At 35.5% G+C, this 21,594-nt stretch overlaps 4 protein-coding genes, 1 non-coding gene and 2 pseudogenes across 9 annotated transcripts; 3 read left to right on the top strand and 4 right to left on the bottom strand.

Annotated features, from left to right (window-relative positions):
* Nucleotides 1-1,054: 1,054 nt before the first annotated feature.
* AT1G19450 (Major facilitator superfamily protein) lies at nt 1,055-4,668 on the top strand. The gene is made up of 17 exons (NM_101801.3): nt 1,055-1,643; nt 1,766-1,828; nt 1,940-2,029; nt 2,145-2,204; nt 2,293-2,358; nt 2,448-2,513; nt 2,609-2,684; nt 2,793-2,857; nt 2,943-3,035; nt 3,112-3,192; nt 3,275-3,359; nt 3,458-3,504; nt 3,570-3,632; nt 3,727-3,786; nt 3,877-3,942; nt 4,039-4,098; nt 4,181-4,668. Exons 1-17 carry the CDS (start codon nt 1,446-1,448, stop codon nt 4,406-4,408), a joined length of 1,467 nt encoding a protein of 488 aa, NP_173377.1. The 5' UTR covers nt 1,055-1,445; the 3' UTR covers nt 4,409-4,668.
* A 479-nt stretch (nt 4,669-5,147) lies between these two features.
* KCS4 (3-ketoacyl-CoA synthase 4) lies at nt 5,148-7,332 on the bottom strand. Its single transcript, NM_101800.3, has one exon. The coding sequence runs from the start codon at nt 6,958-6,960 to the stop codon at nt 5,410-5,412; it is 1,551 nt and encodes a 516-aa protein (NP_173376.1). The 5' UTR covers nt 6,961-7,332; the 3' UTR covers nt 5,148-5,409.
* A 671-nt stretch (nt 7,333-8,003) lies between these two features.
* On the top strand, nt 8,004-11,666 carry AT1G19430 (S-adenosyl-L-methionine-dependent methyltransferases superfamily protein). Of its 3 annotated transcripts, NM_001332395.1 has the most exons (9): nt 8,004-8,263; nt 8,341-9,394; nt 9,474-9,623; nt 9,712-9,982; nt 10,064-10,156; nt 10,324-10,498; nt 10,596-10,838; nt 10,930-11,124; nt 11,212-11,506. In NM_001332395.1, the coding sequence occupies exons 2-9, from the start codon at nt 8,546-8,548 to the stop codon at nt 11,408-11,410; spliced, it is 2,175 nt and encodes a 724-aa protein (NP_001323230.1). In that variant the 5' UTR covers nt 8,004-8,263; nt 8,341-8,545; the 3' UTR covers nt 11,411-11,506. The 3 variants fall into 3 exon arrangements, with proteins under 3 accessions (NP_001323230.1, NP_564084.1, NP_001323231.1); NM_101799.2 differs by having other exon boundaries at nt 8,007-9,394; nt 11,212-11,666; NM_001332394.1 differs by having other exon boundaries at nt 8,011-9,394; nt 10,596-11,124; nt 11,212-11,666.
* A 261-nt stretch (nt 11,667-11,927) lies between these two features.
* AT1G19420 lies at nt 11,928-14,662 on the bottom strand (annotated as a pseudogene). The gene has a single exon.
* Nucleotides 14,663-15,424: 762 nt separating this feature from the next.
* AT1G19415 lies at nt 15,425-16,631 on the bottom strand (annotated as a pseudogene; the record flags this gene model as incomplete). Its single annotated transcript has 1 exon — nt 15,425-16,631.
* Nucleotides 16,632-16,882: 251 nt separating this feature from the next.
* On the bottom strand, nt 16,883-17,477 carry AT1G05503. The gene has a single exon (NR_143395.1). It is a non-coding gene; the product is annotated as an uncharacterized misc_RNA (transcript).
* A 2,162-nt stretch (nt 17,478-19,639) lies between these two features.
* On the top strand, nt 19,640-21,587 carry AT1G19410 (FBD / Leucine Rich Repeat domains containing protein; the record flags this gene model as incomplete). The annotated part of the gene is made up of 6 exons (NM_101798.1): nt 19,640-19,752; nt 19,830-20,572; nt 20,811-20,851; nt 20,941-21,078; nt 21,159-21,290; nt 21,447-21,587. 6 exons carry the CDS (start codon nt 19,640-19,642, stop codon nt 21,585-21,587), a joined length of 1,308 nt encoding a protein of 435 aa, NP_173374.1.
* Nucleotides 21,588-21,594: the final 7 nt, after the last annotated feature.

The following is a 21,594-nucleotide window of genomic DNA, read 5'->3' as shown; positions in this document are numbered from 1 at the left end:
TTTGTTGATTTTAATTGGTTACTTTTTTGGAAATTAATAATGTATTTCGTTTTTGAGTTAAATTTAATTAATTAAATTAGTATTTGACTTTTAATTTTTAAAGAAATAAATTAATTTACTCTTTAAAATCTTATTTCTAATGACATACCTATGTAATTACTTACAAAAAAATAAAGTTATATTTAAAATGTATTTCCTAAATAATATAGTAGGATGTTATTGGTAAACATTGAAATAACATGTCGTATTCTCAAAGATTTTAAATATTGAAAATAAATAAATAATGTTGTATCTGAATAAATATTTATATTTATTGAAGTATTCGAAATTAATGACATCCATATATTTTTCATATACTAGAAAACAAAAACTATAATTATTCGAGTTTATCTAATAAAATAATGTCACTTGCATATTTGTGACCTATCGACATCAATATCAACGAGGTAGCGAAAATGCTAAAAAGTAGAGGAGGATTCGAGCATTATATTCATATTTAAGTGTTACTTTAATAATCTTATTATTTGTCCTAAATTGAAGTTTTAGCTAAATTTTCTCCCACAATATTGTTATTCTGATTTTGTTAAGAGTTAGGACAACATCTAAATATGAATTCTATAATGCATGCTAACTATTATTATAAGTGCTAAAATATAAAATGACATTGTCACTTTTTGTTGTCAAAAGGAATGTCTAGTGGCCTCGTATTCTAATATGGGAAGTTTTAATTATTATTCCTACCAAAAAATATCTTTGAAGTAGACAGTTTACCTAAACAAAAAGAAAAACATTTTCTTAAAAATACAATATAGTTTAGTCTCAGCCTGTACCACAATTTTATAGTATTGTTGCGTAATTAGTTACATTGTAAAAGCTCATTATAATACTAATGAGTATGTAGAAGTATGTAGAAGAAAATAAATGATTCAAAGCGACTACAAATGCTTGTATATGTGAGCGAACATGGGACAATGATTCAAAAAATTATCTTTGCGCAAAAAATAACTCGAAAACGACAATCAGACAAAAAAAAACAATAGTTAAATTTGATATAAAAGAATTTAAAATGAACGATATCTTATTTAATTACAAATTAAAATGTTTTTAAATTAAGTTTTTTTTTGTCGACAGAGAAGAAAAAAAACAGGTCCCTTTACGAATTCTATAAATCGATGTTAGGCGACGCGTTCTGAGGTGGAAAACTATGAAACAGTCTGCGTCTCTCCACGCAAAGGCTCAATTTTTACAAACCATGAAGAATTCTTAAGCAAAACAAGTCTAACATCTTTTTGAATTCACCCAAAACTCAAATCCTACCTCAAATTTCGTATTTTTCTTCTTCTGCATTTTCTAGTTTAGGATCGACATTTTTATCCTCCGAAAGATTCGTGCTTTTTTCTCTCTGTAGATTACGATTGTTTTGTAGATTTAAGAAAAACAAAAAGATGAGTTTTAGGGATGATAATACGGAAGAGGGAAGAAATGATCTTCGGCGACCGTTCTTACACACAGGAAGTTGGTATCGGATGGGTTCGAGACAATCTAGTATGTTGGAATCGTCTCAAGTTATTCGAGACAGCTCAATTTCTGTCTTAGCTTGTGTTTTGATTGTTGCTCTTGGTCCTATTCAATTCGGATTCACTGTAAGAACAACATAAACAAATATCTCAACTTTCTTATATTTTTTTTTATCAATGTGGATTTCTCTGCTTTTGCTCAAATTGACTAAGAAAGTGTTGATTTTGATTTATCTTTTTGTTTTCAGTGTGGTTATTCCTCACCAACTCAAGCTGCCATTACTAAGGATCTTGGTTTAACTGTATCAGAGGTATGAAGGTCCCATCTTTATTTAAGAACTGTTCTGTTTTTTTTTTTTTTTTTTGTAAAGACTCTTGTTCTGTAATTTTCTGACTTTTAGGTTTCTTGTTTGATGTTTTAGTACTCTGTGTTTGGGTCTCTATCCAATGTGGGTGCTATGGTTGGAGCAATTGCGAGTGGTCAGATTGCTGAATACGTTGGACGGAAAGGGGTATAATAGTTTTGTTTCTTGATTCTAAAACATGTTCTCATCTGTGACAATTTGTCATGTAACATCTTCTTTCTTGTTGTATCTTATTTACTGTGTTTTTCTTTCCTTTTGACAGTCTCTGATGATTGCTGCAATTCCCAATATTATTGGATGGCTTTCGATATCATTTGCAAAAGTGAGTGTTTTGGTGTTCTCAAAGTTTCTGATATTCTTGGCTTATCTCTATACCTACTAAGTTGTTGTTGTTCTTGGTTTTTGTTTAGGATACTTCTTTTCTTTACATGGGAAGATTGTTAGAAGGCTTCGGAGTTGGGATTATCTCCTATACGGTAATATTAGATTCAACTATTTCTTTGATTTCAGCAATGTTTGTTTGGAGTGATCAATATAATTACACACCTTTGAATTGCGATTTTAGGTTCCCGTATATATAGCTGAGATCGCTCCACAGACCATGAGAGGAGCCTTAGGTTCAGTTAACCAGGTTTGTCATGTTTAGTTAGCTTCACTATTTTTATGTTTCATTTTATGAGCTGATTCATATGTTAACACTAAACAATAAATGTTTTGTGTTTATAGCTTTCTGTAACAATTGGGATAATGCTGGCGTATTTACTCGGTCTCTTTGTTCCATGGAGAATTCTTGCAGTTTTGGGTAACTCACAAAACATTTTGACTTGACTTGGGAGAAACTATACCTGTTTTTATTTTATTTTGATCGATACAGTCTAATCACTTTCTTGTTTGTCTTCTTTATGTTTAGGAGTATTGCCATGTACATTGTTGATACCGGGTCTTTTTTTCATTCCTGAATCTCCTCGGTGGTTGGTATGCCTCTACAACCGTATTGCTTATATTGTTGAGTTTGTTGCATTATTGGTTATCCTAAATTGTTTTGGTGTTGTAATTGTAGGCAAAGATGGGTTTGACAGATGATTTCGAAACTTCATTGCAAGTTCTTCGTGGATTTGAGACTGATATTACCGTTGAGGTTAATGAAATCAAGGTAGTGACTAAACTGAAGAAATGCTTTGATGTGATTTCTTGTCTTATTTAAAATTTTCATTTTATGCACTCTGCAGAGATCTGTGGCATCATCTAGCAAACGTTCTGCAGTTCGGTTTGTAGACCTCAAGCGCAGGAGATACTATTTCCCACTGATGGTGCAATTTCTCTTACCTCTCTTGAACTAATTTTGTCAACACATGAGAGAAACTCACTCTTTTCCTGTAATCTGTGTTACAGGTTGGTATAGGGCTGCTTGCACTTCAACAACTTGGAGGAATCAATGGTGTCTTGTTCTATTCGAGTACAATTTTTGAATCTGCAGGTAGAGTCATATGTTTTTTTTGATTATTGGAATGGTCCTAAGATAGAATAAACAGATTTCTAACTATGCTTCTTTGTTTGCAATTATCATTCACTAAGGGGTGACATCAAGTAATGTGGCGACATTTGGAGTTGGCGTTGTTCAGGTATATCATTTCAATCTAGGAGACATTAGATTCGATTTTTCTAACCGTTGTTCATTCTATACCAGGTAGTGGCGACTGGGATAGCGACATGGTTGGTGGATAAAGCAGGTCGTCGGCTTCTACTCATGGTGAAGAATATTTGAGATTCATCTGTATATCTTACAAAGTCTGAAGAATTTATGTATGCATAACATAATATTAGCATTTTCTTCTGAAATGCAGATCTCTTCTATCGGAATGACGATAAGCCTCGTGATTGTAGCAGTTGCATTTTACCTTAAGGTAACATTTTAACTTTTGACATCTCTACTTGTACAATGTAAGAGTGTCACTCTAATTATGAGATATTGAGGTTTCTTAATCTTTTGTTAGGAATTTGTATCACCTGATTCCAACATGTACAACATTCTAAGCATGGTTTCCGTAGTTGGAGTTGTGGTAAGTCGTTTGTTTTATACATTCACACAACGAAAGATACTTTCTTATTTACATATTTCCCGGTATGTGTACTAAATCTGGCTGAGTTATTTACAGGCTATGGTTATTTCTTGCTCTCTAGGAATGGGACCAATTCCATGGCTGATTATGTCTGAGGTACTAAATATTAAAACATGGTGTTCCTTAGTGTTAAAATCACAACTGGAAATTTTAATACTGATTAATGTTGGTAAAACAGATTCTGCCAGTGAATATAAAGGGTTTAGCCGGAAGTATAGCAACTTTGTTAAACTGGTTCGTGTCATGGTTAGTGACAATGACTGCAAATATGCTGTTAGCATGGAGCAGTGGGGGAACTTTCACTCTCTACGCTTTGGTTTGTGGATTCACTGTGGTTTTTGTGAGTCTTTGGGTTCCTGAGACTAAAGGAAAAACGCTTGAAGAGATCCAAGCTTTGTTCAGATGATCAAAACAAGAAGAGGAAGAAGAAGACAAAATTTTCACTTTTTGCTTTCTCCATTACAGATCATTCTTTTGTCCCTTCCCTGTGTCTGTATTTCATGCTTTGTTCAATGTATTTCTTCTTGACATTGATTATAATTTGTTTATCTTGTACAAGCATATCATTATACCTTTAAATTTGATTTTTTGTTTTTGTGTGTAATTTTTCGGATTCTCAAGATTAATAGCACTATATTTGTGTATTCAACAATATCTTGAATTAAGTATAGAAAATCAGAAATGCAAATGTTAGTGTTTTGGATCCAAATGGGAAAGCTACCATGTGATAGAAACTGCTTTGGGAGTTTTGTTGTTTGGCGAACATGAAAGGACTATTTCCAATGCAAACGGCGGTCGATTTGAAAAAGAAAACAACAATATAATAACAATTTTAAAATCATTCTTTATATAACATTCTTGGCATGTCCCACTGTCCAATTTGACCATTCATTAAGAAATCAGAACCAAGTAAACAATACTAAGGTCATTTTCTTCCAAAAGTAATAAACTAGGAAAATATCTAGACAATTTACAGATAGTAACGAAATAATACGTTACAAGAACATGAAAATGGTTTTTGTAGTTACCGTTCCTTGTTTATATTCTCAAAGTAACGGATTCACATATTCACACCATTCAACACGAGTGAGTGTCAGTGAAAGGCAAAGTTGGACAAACGAAAGTTTTGGTTTCTGTAATTTAATTGGAGCAAACTTCAATAATAGTAAACAAACAACCTTTTGTTTAACAATGTCCCTAATTTTATTCTGTGATTTCGTCATTACACATCTAAGATCTGAAAACATGAGCTCAAGAACTGTAACTCAAATATCACAAACTCTCCAAAACACATAAACAACAAACACATTGACATTGTCAGAGATCAAATCTAAGGGTTTCTTCTCTAAGAAAAAAACAACCATGGATTAGTCTCGAAGTTACACAATAACAGTTCCTCAAACGAAGCTAATAACTTAAAGTTACCGGATACTTGTCAATACAATCTTCCCAAGGACTGTTGTTCGAAGGTTTCACATGCCTTAATGCTTCCCAAATCGCGCTATTACATTTAAATCCACTTCCGAACGCGATTTGCCAAACACGATTACCTCTTCGCATCCTTCCCTTCGCTTCAATGTAAGCCAATTCATACCAAATGGAGCTCGAAGATGTGTTACCAAATCGATGAAGAGTCATCCTCGAAGCCTCGACATGAACTGGTGAAAGCTGCAGATTCTTCTCTAACTCATCGATCACAGCTCTTCCACCAGCATGGATACAGAAATGCTCGAAAGCAAGTTTGAAATCCGGGATATACGGTTTCACTTTACCGTTAAAGAGCTTCTTCACAACTAGAGTCATAAAGAAGAGAATCTGCTCACTTATCGGTAGAACAAGAGGACCCAATGTAGTGATATTGGTTTTGAGAGTTTCCCCTGCAATCGCCATTAGATCTTTCGACAACGAAACCCCGGTTCTCCCTGTATCATCCTGCTCTTGATAAACACAACGGAAAGCTTTATCATCTGCTCCACGGTGAGTCCTGACTACATGTACAAGCCTGTACTTAGACCGTCTCTTGTCCCTCGACTTGTTCGATAGCAAAACCGCAGAGCCACCAACTCGAAACAAGCAGTTCGGTATCAACATCGATTTCTTGTTACCAAAATACCAATTCTGAGTAATGTTCTCAGTAGAAACAACAACCGCATAAGTGTTCCTATGTACCAACAACATGTCTTTAGCAAGATCCACAGCGATAACTCCCGCGCTGCAACCCATACCGCCTAGATTGTAGCTTCTAATGTTACCTCTAAGCTTATACTTGTTCACAATCATTGCAGATAACGAAGGAGTTGGATTAAAGAGACTACAATTCACAACAAGGATTCCAATATCCTTTGGTTTCACATTAGTGTTAGCGAAAAGGTTATCTAAAGCACCAAACATGACTTGTTCAGCTTCTTCTCTAGCAGCAGCCATTGAAATTCTCGGTGGAACATAATGCATAGCTTCAGGGACATAAGTGTCTTCCCCTAAACCAGAACGCTCAAGGATCTTGCGTTGAAACTCGAGAGCAGAGTCATCGAAATCTCCGGTGAGTCTAGAATGTTCCATGAACCGAGCGTAAGGAGCTTTGAGATGATCAGGTGGGAGATAACAAGAGAAATCAACCAAGTAAACGGGTCTAGGTCGGGTCATAACATAAACCGTTAACCCGAAGACTAGAATCGCTGAACAGATGATGATACTAACCAGATTGTATTGTAGATGGATCCAGAGCTGTTTGAGATCATCTGGGTTCATCTGAGAGGCTTCGACGGAGATAACAACGGCGAGAGGGAATAAACAGAGAGTCAAGAGATTTGAGATTAAGTAATGGTAACCTAATTTCACATACTTGAGATTCACGCTCTGGAGAAAATCCGGTAGCATCCGTGTTTGTCGGATCTGAACTCCAACAGAACCATCACCACCACCATCACCACCGAGTCGTGATTCTCCGGCACCGTCCATTGAGAAAACAAAGTTTGATTTTTTTTGTTACGGAAAATGTAGTGATTTTAATAAATACAGGTGTCCTTTATTATTTCATGCGCTGGAGAAAAGGACCGTAAAGGAGAGAGCTTTGACGAAGACCCACCAAAAGACAGAGTTTTGATTATTGAATTGGGGAATAAACTGAGCTGGATTTGAGAAACCCAGGACGAGAAACGTAGAGGGCAAAAGCGAGAAATTGATTGAAATGGGTTTTTGGAGGGTTTCGAGGAATGAATATACAGAGAAACGGAAACCAAAGGTGGTGGTGGTAGTAGTAGTGGAGGAGGAGGCGGTAGGGGTCCACGTTTTTTTGAAACGAATCTTGACATAATTATGCATCATGACGAGCTGTTTTTATTATTTCCTTTTCTTAAAAAAAAAATAGTAAAAAGAGTTTTTTTAGCATGTCGGAATTATTAGCTAAATTCTGTAATTGTAAAAGTTTTTAAAATTTTAAAAATGTACAAACTTGTCCTAAAATGGCAGCATGTTCCTTTTATACGTGAACAAAACGAACTTTCTTCTTTCTTGTTAAGTTCCAATTTTGTAAGTTTGGTTAAGAAATCACTTTCTCTATTTGCTAATGACAGAAAGCAAGAGTTTGAAATAGAAAGGAGTAGTATAATGGGAAAATCAGAACAAGTAATGTATGAATAAAGAAAAAAATTGAAAGATTTTAAAGGATGTAAAGACTATTGTAATTGAAGCAAGATATCTAGAGTTAACAGCAATGTTGACTTTGTTGTGAGTTCTAAATAAATTGTGGCAAAATTTATGGAATCCAAATCTCATTGGAAGTTGAGATTTCTATTATGCTCTTTCGAATTTTAACAAGTAACAACAGTGATGAAATGATGCATTACTGTGTATTTATTACCTATACAGTAATCAACATTCATGTATATTGTACAACCGTAATGAGCCCATTGGGCTGATTTACTTCAAATCCATTTGGGCTTAATGCCTGATCTGTTAAAGAGAGACCAAAAATTAAAATTCTCCGTCACCTCCGGCTGTTTCGACTCTCTTGTTGGCACTTTTCCGAAACCCGACCAACTTCTGAGTTCTGACCACTTCTCAGTTATTATTTATTACCAAAAGTGAAAAGCCAGAATTTCCCATTTCTTCTTCTCTTTTCTTTTTCAACTTTCAACTATACAAGGAAAAAAGTGAGAAAAAAGCATTGAGGATAATATTATTAGTGTTAGCTTAAAAAAGAGTCGTAATTTTCAGTTATGTGATTGATTATCAAGCTTAAATTTTTACGATTCGATTTGGGGTACTGCAAATTTCTACTGTGTTTCGTTCTTTTCTCCCGTGATAGAAATCTGAGATTTGTAAATTTTCTTCTTTTAGCAGCTTTTCCAATCTGGGTACTGCAAATTCCTACTAAATCGTGCTCAAGAACCTTACTTGCGGAGATCCTGATTTAGCTCCCAGAGTTTGCTTAGTTTTGATCAAATTCTTGGCCTCCGAGCTTATCTCAAGTTTGGTTAAAGTACTTCTTTGCAGATCTCTGTTGTTCAGTTGCGTTAAAAGTGGTTTCTTTAAGATTTTAAAAATGATGGAGAGAAAACGAGAAATGGGGATTGCTTATTTCGCGCGTAGGATTAAACAGCCACGAGGGATTTGGGTGAAGATGACGTTCATAGTTGTTTTGGGTCTCTGCTTCGTCTTCTTCTGGTCCTTCTTATCTTCCTCTGCTTCTACCTTTAATGTCCAGAGAGAAAGCTTCGACGACATAGCTGAGCCAGTGTCATCTCGCACTAAGTCAGCTCATGAGGTGTCTGAATCTAGCAAATTACATGAGAGAGGTAAAGTTGAATCTGGTTCGAAATCTAAAGAGGGGAAAAAAGTTGGAGGTTCGTCTGTTCATAAACATGAAACCAAGAAAAAGAAAGAGCATGCTGTGTCTCATCCACATAAGAAGAAGGATGTGCCAAAGCCTGTGGTTGAAGAAGTTGTGGTTAAGGAGGATCAAGAACATGAAGAGGCGGAATCTGACGATTCTGATCAGTCTAATAAGGAAGATGGAGAAGAAGGAACTGAGTCAGATGGCAATGAAGGAGAATCTGATGGAAATGGAGATGGAAGTGTGGATGATTCAAGTGCATCAGTTGATGAAGAAGTGGAAGAAAAGAATGAGGAAGTAACTGTAAACGAGATAAGTAAAAAGAGGAAGAGGAAAGGTCCGGTGTTTGATCCTAAAGCTGAGTATAGCTGGAGATTGTGTAACACTAGGAGCAAGCACAATTACATGCCATGTATTGATAATGATGGGTTAATAGGGAGGCTTCAGAGTTATAGACATAGAGAGAGGAGTTGTCCTAAGAAACCAGTTATGTGTCTTGTTCCTCTTCCACATGATGGCTATGATCCTCCTGTTTCCTGGCCTGAAAGCAAATCTAAGGTTTAAATTTTTGGAGCTTCTTTGAGATATTTGGTTCAAGTTCTTTTGATCTAATGTCTTTTTTATTTATTAACATCAGATATTGTATAAGAACGTGGCACATCCGAAGTTGGCTGCGTATATTAAGAAGCATAATTGGGTGAATGAAACCGGTGAATACCTATCTTTTCCACAGAACCAGACTACGTTCAACGGAAATGTTCTACAGTACCTTGAATTCATTCAAGAGGTGAGTATCATTTGTTACTCTCTGAAGTTGGCTTTTCATTGGAGACAAGTTCTGTGTTAGAGATAAAAACATGATTGGTGTTTGATAGATGGTACCAGATATTGAATGGGGGAAGAATGTTCGTATAGTGTTGGACATTGGATGCTCAGATTCAAGTTTTGTAGCTGCATTGCTGGATAAGGATGTTTTGACGGTGTCTCTAGGTTTAAAGGACGATCTAGTCGACTTAGCACAGGTCGCTCTTGAGCGCGGGTTTCCTACTTTTGTCAGCTCTTTAGCAAGTAGAAGACTTCCTTTTCCTAGTGGAGTCTTCGATACCATTCATTGTGCTGCTTGCGGAGTCCACTGGCATTCTCATGGTAAGTAATAGTTTCTCTAACAGTGTCATTATTGTCAATATGCTTTTCGAGTCATGAGTACTTATACTTCCGCAATCACAGGTGGTAAACTTCTCCTGGAGATGAACAGAATATTAAGGCCTAATGGATATTTCATTTTGTCAAGTAATAATGACAAGATTGAGGATGATGAAGGTATATATATTCATATGTCATTTAACTCGCACTGAAAAATCCATAATATTAGGAAAATGGTGGATCTAAGCTTTTCATCAACATGATGTATCTAAGATTTTGAACACATCAAAATTTTACTTGTGCTTTTAGCATTTATCAACTTGTCTCTGGTGTGGGTTTTGCAGCGATGACTGCATTGACAGCTTCTATTTGTTGGAACATTCTTGCACACAAGACCGAAGAAGCAAGTGAAATGGGAGTGAGGATATATCAGAAACCAGAATCAAATGATATTTATGAACTGAGAAGGAAGAAAAATCCACCTCTTTGCGAGGACAACGAAAACCCAGATGCAGCCTGGTAAGTAAAGCAATGGTGATAATCTAAATGGCATGACTTTTTCTTTCTTCTTATGTCCATTATGATGAACATTTTCACGTGCTCCATCCTTGGATAGGTATGTGCCGATGAAAACTTGTATATATGAAATACCGTCGGCTATAGAACAACATGGAGCAGAGTGGCCTGAAGAATGGCCAAAGCGACTTGAAACATACCCTGAGTGGTTAACCAGCAAAGAGAAAGCTATGGAAGATACAAATCATTGGAATGCTATGGTAAACAAATCTTACCTCACTGGATTAGGCATCGACTGGTTACATATCCGGAATGTGATGGACATGACAGCTATCTATGGCGGGTATGAAAAAAGGAGAGATCATTTATACTCTTCTTAGAACAGAATTTTGGTGATTCTTACTGGTTTTGAATTCTCACAAAATAATCAACAGATTTGGGGCATCACTTGTGAAGCAGAATGTGTGGGTAATGAATGTAGTGCCTGTGCATTCACCAGACACACTTCCATTCATATACGAAAGAGGCCTCCTTGGTATATACCATGATTGGTGTGAACCATTTGGAACATATCCAAGATCTTATGACCTTCTTCATGCTGATCATCTCTTTTCGCGGCTCAAAAACAGGTAAACTAGTAGGGATCTTGAATCCAAATTTGCTTGTCAAATGAGAAACCTGGCCGTGAAATCTCCATATCTTTGTTGTTGTCGCAGGTGTAAGCAGCCGGCTTCGATCGTGGTGGAGATGGATAGATTGACAAGGCCTGGAGGTTGGGTGGTTGTGCGTGACAAAGTGGAGATATTAGAGCCATTGGAAGAGATATTAAGAAGCTTGCATTGGGAGATTCGAATGACTTATGCTCAAGACAAAGAAGGAATGTTATGTGCCCAAAAGACTTTGTGGCGTCCATGATTCTTTTACTTTTTTTTTGTTACTGTCTATCTATAGTTCTGTACATCATCTATCACAGATTACAGTTAATTATTTGTATACATCTTTCATCTACTTGTCTCTGTCTTGTTTGTGGTTGGAAAAAAGACATGCATTTAAAGGCTAGTTAAATGCTCGTTAGATCGGTCGTTAGAAAAATAACTAAATATAAGTCATCAGAAAATAATGCTTAGTCATATTTGTGTTCATATCAGCTTTTGTAAAAACAGAGCATTTGATGTCCAAATTGATTTTACAATCTTAACAGCTCATAAGACTTTTATTTTATTTACAAAATGATTGCTTTCTGTAATAATGTAAAAACAGCTAACAAGTTAAGGTTTTTAAAAATTATAAATTTGATTTTCCTTCCTTTCAAAGAAACCTTTTCAATAAATTTAAATGATGAAAATTTCTATACATTGCAGTAGAAATACCCATAATATATTTTGAGAAATGGGGTATTCTACATTCTAAAATATACTATAAAGATAAAATATTTAGTAACGAAGAAAGTTTAAATATTAACGAAAGAGGAGATAGCAGATGTACAAATTTATAAGTTAAATATTATGAAACCAAACATTTAATACATATTTTCTATTTACAAATAATAAATTGTGTGTTTAGATGTTATTTTTGAGGCGAAACAACCTGTCAACAATGAATTTGTTGTAAATCCACTTGAGATAAATCAATAGCAAGCCGGATGCAAGGATCTCATTCGGGTTCGATGTGGACCGCTTTTTGGAAACATCTTAGAGAACAACAACAGGTTAAATCAAAGAGCAAGACGGATGGGAATTGACAACGAGAATAACAAACAGTACATATCGGTCGAGACATACGATTATTACGAAACACATTTTTGGTATATTCATCATCACAATTCGTTTCCATCCATGTGAAGTCTCCGAGAGCACATTTGATATGAAAAGTGAAAGCACATTGATAACATGTATAAAACCATTTTTTCGGATTTAGTTCTTCCTCGCATACCTCGCACCAGTACCGCTCACTCGTGTTTTCTCCGTAGCATAGAGAGAGAAAATGATCTTTATCATTTTTGTGTGCACATATCTTTGGTAAAACAGAACATTTGATGTCTAAAACAAATTCACACTCCTCACAACTCAAGACCATAGTTGCATTATCTCCACAAGCATTACAAAACATGTTTCCCTTTGAATAGTTGATGTATAATGAATGAAGAGGGTGACTTTCATGGATGTTGATGCAGGAATCAAACAAGTACAACGAATGGGATCTCTGGAGAAGTAAGAAGAATCTTCAAGTTGTTCGAGCCGGAAGCTAAACGAGGTGGACGAGTTGAGGAGGACGATTTCGGAACGGGGAAGAGTGGGGGTGGCGATCTTGAGGTCGGGGTGATCCTTCCTCGAGTATTCAGCTCGTCGAACGAGGGCGTCAACGGTTTTGAGGTCGGGGCGATCTTTCCTCCGTGGTTCAGCTCGTCGAACGAGGGCGTCGACAATCTTTTCTTCGCTTGTAGTCGTACTGTCGTTGTATTAGAGCCCCTCTTCTGTCCCATCAACGTTTCTTTCCATTCTTTATTTATAGCCGCTTGTTTAGGGCGTACGACGAGGGTAATCCGGCCAATTCCCTCTGTTTAATGTGATGATCTGTCCTTTCTCTAGAACATTCATTTTCAACAGATTGGGCTTTGTTTGTAACGGGCTTTGACTTATAAATCGAAATCGGGCTGTTAACTCCTTTTGGGCCAGAATTGAGACTTGTCCAATTCTTCCCTCAACAATGGACAAAAGGCTCAGAAATAGAACCACATCGCACATCTAGGCCTACACACTTATCATCACTTTCGTATGTATAACCATTATAAATTTTGTGACAAGCACTGCAAATTTCAAAGGAGTTGCTTCCCACACCTCTCGTAGATAAAGTAGTCGACATCTTGTAAAGGGAATCTACTTTTTGTTTTGGGAGATAAGCACATTTTTGATGAAGGATAAAATTTTCACATTCCATGCAACTATAGAATGGGCTAGAAAATATGGGATAGGTGCATGCTTTACAGGAGATGCATTCATCATTATCACTTTTTTCTCTAAGCTTTAAAGTATGATCCTTGTGAGTGAAATGCTCTATTACTCCTTCTTTGATCACTTTATATGATCTAACCTCTAAAGTATTTTCTGGTATGCCTTCCAGTTCAATCCTATCCCAAACCCCGTACCTTGTGGCACATCTGACATGAATGGCAAAACTAGGACATTGCGAACAAAAATAAGCTCCACATGTCCACTTTATCTCTTTATGACACATCACACAATTCCAGTCTCCGGCTTCAAGATAATGATTGTAATAAATACGGTGATCATGACGACTGATCTTTATGACGCGTGGTATATCAATACAATTTCGATGGATCATGAAATTGCATGGAATACATATATAAGGATTAGGGTCGTCATCCAGTCCACAAGCATTACAAACAAAATATCGTTGCGGCATAAAAGTGAGTGCATGCTTATGGGCCTTAGATTGAACAAGAGTGAAAGGGGGTGGATTCTTTGCACAATTAACATCCACGCTGAAATCGCAAATAGAACAATGATAAAATACATTATAAGGTGTGTTTCCACACAAACAACATTTTCCATCTGTGTAACTTGGAACACGAGTGAAACGCTTGAGAATGTGACAAGGATGACAAGAGTAGTTGATCTCTGGTGTGGATTCAGCGCAATCTTTGTGAAAACTCATATTGCATAAGGTACATGCATAAGGAAACCGATCATCAAGCAGTCCACATAGAGAACAAGTAAACATAACCATCTTTGGAATAAGTGATAAACGATGCTCGTGGGTCTCTAGACTTTCAATTGTAAGAATGACTTCTTTTCTTGCGCATACCAAATCGATAGCAAAGTCACATGTAGAACAATAGTAATACATCTTTGGCAAGTTACCTCTACAAAGCTTGCATTTTTCATGCACATCTGCATTTGCAGCAACTACTTTGATATGCAAAGAATGTTGTGGATGATAGAGATTATGGATCTCTATGTCGGAGCGGGAGCATTGCTTATGAAAGAAGAGTCCAGAACGGAAACAACGATACCCTTCGCTATAAGAATCTTCGCCTAGATTGCAGCCATCACATTTTAGCCCACGGGTTAGTTCTAGTGAGTAAATTGTCATTAATATTTCCATAGATGAAATAAATCTATGCTTTTACTTTTAGTTTTGTATATGGTTTTCTTATGTTTTGGTTTCAGGTAACGATGATAGATATTCTTTTATACTCCATCAAATAATCTATATCAAGTTATATTCTTTGTTTACTTGAAAAGGACACTCAAAGAATTATTCTTGTCTTAATATTAAGGATAATATAAGACTTAACGAAGTAGGTTAATCTTTGTGTAACTAAGAGGATGACATCCCAATTTCAAAATAAGTTTGGCATACACGATAAACATGTTAAATTAGGTTAATTTTTTTTTTTTTTCAATTTAATTTTTATTTTTGAGTTACCAAAAGGATTATTAAAAAATGAATACAAGATTTAACTACTAGAATCAAAATAAATTGCGTTAAAAAACAACAGATATAAGAAAAAGAAATGTAACAAAAACTCCAAATGACAAAAAAAGAGTATAAGATCAAAATGAAAAACTTCGACAAAAATATTGTTAGTTTTTGGACGGAACCTAAAACGAAAATGGCATAGTGTGCTCTTGGGCTATTTAAAAAATATGGGCCGCCATTAATTGAGTGCCTTGTCTTCTACAAAGCCAATTTTCTTATTTTATTTTTGAAAAAAAGTTCTAAAAGTATTTCCAATGGTTACAAGCCCATGAGTTTTTTCCATTTTATAAGTATAAATTTAGCTCTTTCAAATTTAAAAACTGTCAAGAAACCCAGAAGATGTAAAAGATTTTTTTATTTTGCTACGATACATGATCGTTGCCTTATATACAAGAGAAGACATTAGTCTTATGACTTAACCTAATTACAAGATATGGACTAAGTTAAACGAGGCCCATATAGCCCAATACCTAGCTTGCAAAGGAACTCTTCAAACTCCTTTCGACCAAGAGCTTTAGTCATGATATCGGCGAGCTGAGACTTTGTATTGACATGCGTTGTCTTTACTACTCCACGAATTATCTCGTCACGGACGAAATGAACATCACGGCCAACGTGTTTTGTCCTTGCATGATAAACCGGATTGGCAGCCAATTAAATTGCAGACAAGCTATCGTAGTGTAGTGTGATAGGCTGTGAACAATCAATTCCTAAAACATTTAGTAACTGACGGATCCATAATAACTCACTGAAGGTGTCAGCCATGGCCCTGTATTCAGCCTCAGCGGAAGAACGTGAGACCACATCATGTTTATTTGTCTTCCACGAAATAGGAGAACCACCTAGTTGTATAAACCAGCCCGTGAGAGATCGTCGCGAGAATTCACAAGCAGAATGATCGATAAGGACCCCATAGATCGCAATGAATCAATTCAAAAGCAAAACTTGTTTTATTTGAACTCAAAGGAAACGAATCTCTTGTCTGCTTGGCACTAATACAAATCTCACAATCTTTTGAATCAAAACCACTACTACTAAAATCTGAGAATTTCAACATCTCCATAGCTTTAGAAGATGGATGCCCGAGACGTCTATGCCACACATCGATGGGTGTAGAATCTTTGTGTTGAACAGGCGCTGCAACTCCCAATCCTCTAAAGAAATAAAGACCATTAAGCTGTTCACCTGCGCCAATCAGCGTCTTCGTGATGCGGTCTTGAATAACACAAACCTTGTCAGTTATCTGAAACATATATCCACTGTCTCTAGTCAATTGTGATACTGAAATGAGATGACAATGAAGCCCATCAACAAAGAACACATCTTGGAGACTTAATGAAGAACCCATCAAAACACGACCATGTTTTGTGGAGGTTGTGAACCGTCCATCCGGAAGTTTTATCAAAACAGGTGCCATGCCATGTATATCAAGCAAAAACTCAAGTGTACCCGTCATATGATTCGACGCGCTTGTATCAATGATCCATGATTCAAAGAAAAACTTACCGGAGAGACGTTCTGTTGACTTGTTCTTGCGCTCTGCAAGCATGTGTTGTAACAATTTCCAATCATCATCGTTTAGACCACTAATCCCAACGAGATCTGCAGGTGCGAGGGGAGCTTGAGTTGTCATGTTGAAAACAAAAACCGGGAGATGTAACGCTGTTTGGTGTGAACATGTGATTTGCCTGAACCGAATTAGATCCCTTGCTTGATGATGGACCCGCAGAGACAGTGTTTGAGTTACGGCCAGCACAAGGTTTTTAAAAATTATAAATTCGATTTTCCTTCCTTTCAAAGAAACCTTTTCAATAAATTTAAATGATGAAAATTTCTATACATTGCAGTAGAAATACCCATAATATATTTTGAGAAATGGGGTACTCAACATTCTAAAATATACTATAAAAATAAAATATTTAATAACGAAGAAAGTTTAAATTTAAACGAAAGAGGAGATAGCAGGTATACAAATTTATAAGTTAAATATTATGAAACCAAACATTTAATACATTTAATACATGCATAAGGAAACCGATCATCAAGCAGTCCACATAGAGAACAAGTAAACATAACCATCTTTGGAATAAGTGATAAACGATGCCCGTGGGTCTCTAGACTTTCAATTGTAAGAATGACTTCTTTTCTTGCGCATACCAAATCGATAGCAAAGTCACATGTAGAACAATAGTAATACATCTTTGGCAAGTTACCTCTACAAAGCTTGCATTTTTCATGTACATCTTCATTTTCAGCAACTACTTTGATATGCAAAGAATGTTGTGGATGATAGAGATTATGGATCTCTATATCGGAGTTGGAGCATTGCTTATGAAAGAAGAGTCCAGAACGGAAACAACGATACCCATCGCTATAAGAATCTTCGCCTTGATTGCAGCCGTCACATTAGTGATAGTGAGTAAATTTTCATTAGTATTTCCATAGATGAAATAAATCTATGCTTTTACTTTTAGTTTTGTGTATGGTTTTCTTATGTTTTGGTTTCAGGTAACGATGATAGATATTCTTTTATACTCCATCAAATAATCTATATCAAGTTATATTCTTTGTTTACTTGAAAAGGACACTCAAAGAATTATTCTTGTCTTAATATTAAGGATAATATAAGACTTAACGAAGTAGGTTAATCTTTGTGTAACTAAGAGGACGACATCCCAATTTCAAAATAGGTTTGGCATACACGATAAACATGTTAAATTAGGTCAATTTTTTCTATTTATTTTTTTCAATTCAATTTTTATTTTTGAGTTACCAAAAGGATTATTAAAAAAATGAATACAAGATTTAACTACTAGAATCAAAATAAATTGCGTTAAAAAACAAGAGATATAAGAAAAAGAAATGTAACAAAAACTCCAAATGACATAAAAAGGGAGTAAAATCAAAATGAAAAACTTCGACGAAAATATTGTTAATTTTTGGACGGAACCTAAAACGAAAACGGCATAGTGTGCTCTTGGGCTATTTAAAAAATATGGGCCGCCATTAATTGAGTGCCTTGTCTTCTACAAAGCCAATTTTCTTATTTTATTTTTGAAAAAAAGTTCTAAAAGCATCTTCAATGGTTACAAGCCCATGATGAGTTTTTTGCATTTTATAAGTATAAATTTAGCTTTTTCAAACTTAAAAACTTGCATAGAAGCTCTTAAGTTTTGTGTCCTCCAATGATTAAAAATTTAAAACCACTAATGGGGTTCTCTAAGAAAAAACTAAAATTTTGTAAAACAATACATATATCTTTTTGTTTGGTTACAATACATTGCTTTATAATACATATTCAGAAAAGAAACAACTCTTGGTTGCACATATTTGCTTTTACTCAGTACAATACAAAGACTAACAAAGCAACAACACCTGCCAATAACCAAAGCCTCAGGTGCTCCAACACCAAACAGAGACGCACTAATCACCATACTCTTACATCTTCTCTTCTTGTCAGCAAACAAACCACTAAACTATAAAAATTGAACAACTTTTTACAAAATCCAGAAAAAATGAAATAAAGATAAGAGAAATCGAAACCTGAGTTTGATGATTTGGGCGAGATTGAGATGCCCAAATGTTTTAAACCAATGTAAGGAGAGAAACGAGAAAAACCCATAAGTGAAAACCATGAAGGGAGCTTATGTTTAGAGCATCCACATTGATGAGCTCTTAATATAATTCTTAGAGATATTAAGATTTAAATTTAATGTTTAATTGGTAAAATAGTTAAGATTTGACTCTTATATAAGAGATAAAATACATTCTAAGAGACAAAATACATTCTTAAGAAAAAAAAACTCTTATCAAAACTCTTAACTTCAAAATAAATAATAAAATTATTGTTAAAAACATTTGCTAAAAGCCCACCAATGTGGATGGTCAGAAAAGAAACAAAAACAGGGAAATCTCAGACAACACAATTTCGCTCTATTTTAACTCTCAGTCGACGGAACACAATTTAGCACACAACAAGCGAATTAAACCTTGAGAAAATAAAATGTTGCCACACCACCATCTGGCGAAACAACTCTCATATCGATACGATGGTTAAAACGATATACATTATGTGACGATGGGATACTTCTTAATACATCAACATCTTCTTCTTCATCTTCTTTTTTAATGTCAACCCTTCTTTTTAAACGTCAACCCTTGTTCCAAATTGCAATTAAGGTTGTCGTGCTTATTAGTTATTACAAGTAGATGAACTTTTTGAAATTTAATTATCTATTTAGTTCCCAAACACACATTTTAATTCCCAAAAAAATAAACATTTTCCCAAGAAATATAGAAAGACATCGAATATGAACTTTTTGTAATTTAATTATCTTTTTAGTTCCTAAACACACATTTTAATTCCCAAAAAAAACATCTTCCCAAGAAATATAGAAAGACATCGAATACAAACTTTGACCAGAATATAAATTCAGAAAAATAAAACGACGTTTGAGCACTCTCTTATTTTCCATTATATATACGGAAATAACCTTGTCGGTAGAAAATATCTCACCCCCACCCCAACCTTCCACAATATCAATTGCTTTTGCACCGTTTGCTCTCTAATTATTTACTCTGTTTTTGTCGCTCTCGGTGTTTCTGTCCACAAAAAAAAAAAAATCCTGAAATTTTCAAGATATGGAAAAGATCAATACTGATGACTTGCTGGTGAAGATTTTATCATTTCTTCCAACAAAAGTTGCTGTGACCACTAGCATTTTGTCTAAACGTGGAAGTTTCTTTGGTTGCGGGTGCCAAAGCTTGAGTATGATGAAGACCGCGACACTAAACCTTCCAATCGCCGGAGGTTTCGACGTTTTATCAGAAGGACATTGCCGCTACATAGAGTTCCGGTTTTGGAAAGCTTGCCTCTCAAGTTTAGTACTTTACCATTTCAACCAGAAGATATCAAACTATGCGTTGAAGCTGCAGTTTCTCACTGTGTGCGGGAGCTTTTCATTGATTATTATCCTCATCCATACAAATTTGCTACATTGCCATTTTGCGTGTACACCTGCAAATCGCTCGAGACCCTTGCACTCTCTTATGCAATTCTCATGGTTGTTCCTCGTATGGCTTGTCTTCCATCTCTGAAAAACTTGCTACTACAAGGAGTGAGATACGTAGATGAATCTTTTCAACTACTCGATGAATCTCATACGGTTTGTTTTCCCTCCCTGAAATCTTTGCACCTTAAAGAAGTAATCTCCTCCGATGAAAGATATCTTCGATCGCTTCTTGCCAATTGCCCTGTTCTTGAAGAATTGGTCATGGAACTAGATGAATATGATACTTTGGGAGCTGTCCACATCATTGTACCGTCTTTGAAGAGTTTATCATTAGATATAGATTGTGATCGTTCTTCCAATGTAGTTGAAATTGTCGCTCCTTCTTTGGAGTACATCAAACTAAATGATCACAGCGACAATAAATTCTTGATAGAGAATATGCCTAAGCTTGAAGAGGCATACATTGATGCTAATATCTTTGAATATGAGAAATTTCTTGGAGCTTTCACATCTGTTAAGCGTCTAAGGGCATCTCCATCAATAGTATCTGGGAGAATATCTGGTGACTAAAAAAATATAAAATAATGAAAAAGTAGGAGAGAGAGTCAGAAACGTCCAGAAACGTTTCTGGTTTCAGAAACGTTTCTGGTTTCAGAAACTTTGAGAAACTGTTTCTCCACATGTCTTCATATTATTGGTTAAATTCTCTTTTTATAGTTTAAAATTTAGATAAATAATTTAATTATTATAAACTGATTTAAATAATATTGTTGAGAAACCCATACAGTATTAGACCGAAGGAGATGGTCTAAACTTGTGCTTAATGCTCCAAAGATCCGAGGTAATATATTTTTTTTTTAATCTTTATATATGAAATTCTAATCTTATTACTTATCATTATAATCTAACTTGTGATTATGCTATGAGCAGGCTAGGAATGTTTCTGCAATTTGCTTCAATCAACTTGAAAGTCTAAAGATATGTACTTGTAAACCATATTGGTCGATAATACTTCTCCGGTTGCTCAAAGGATCTCCTAATCTAAAAGTCCTTGAGCTCACAGACAATGTAAGGTTCATTAATCTATTACTATGACTAGGGTCTTAATTGTCTCTATTGTTTGATTTATCTCTCATTTTCGTTCTCAGAAAATGCCATTGTGTTTTAAGGATCCACTGGTTTGCTGGGATCAAGTGACACCTGTGCCTGAATGTTTGCTGACTAGTCTAGAGACTTTCAAGTGGACAGACTTACCACCAAGACAAGAAGCGAGAGATATGGTTGATTATATAACCAATAATTCTCGTATGTTAAAATCTGAACCGGCCCATGGGACATATAGTCTCGGTTCGATGATGCATGTTTCTTTTTCGTGGTAATAATATATTTGTCTATCAATAAAAACAGCGCATGTCGTTTTCGTGTGTGTTAAACAGCGAACAGTTTTGGTTCTGAAAAACGAAATGGTAAAACTTTTAGACGATAAGATCGTTAGGTCAGAAAGAAAAGAACACATCATCTTCTTCTTTGCAATCACTGTTTCTGATATTTATGTTTCTTCCTCTTCGTCACCGTAGACTTTTC

This window comes from Arabidopsis thaliana (genome assembly GCF_000001735.4).
Source record: "Arabidopsis thaliana chromosome 1 sequence".
NCBI lineage: Eukaryota > Viridiplantae > Streptophyta > Magnoliopsida > Brassicales > Brassicaceae > Arabidopsis > Arabidopsis thaliana.
This window is presented reverse-complemented; position numbering and strand designations above follow the sequence as displayed.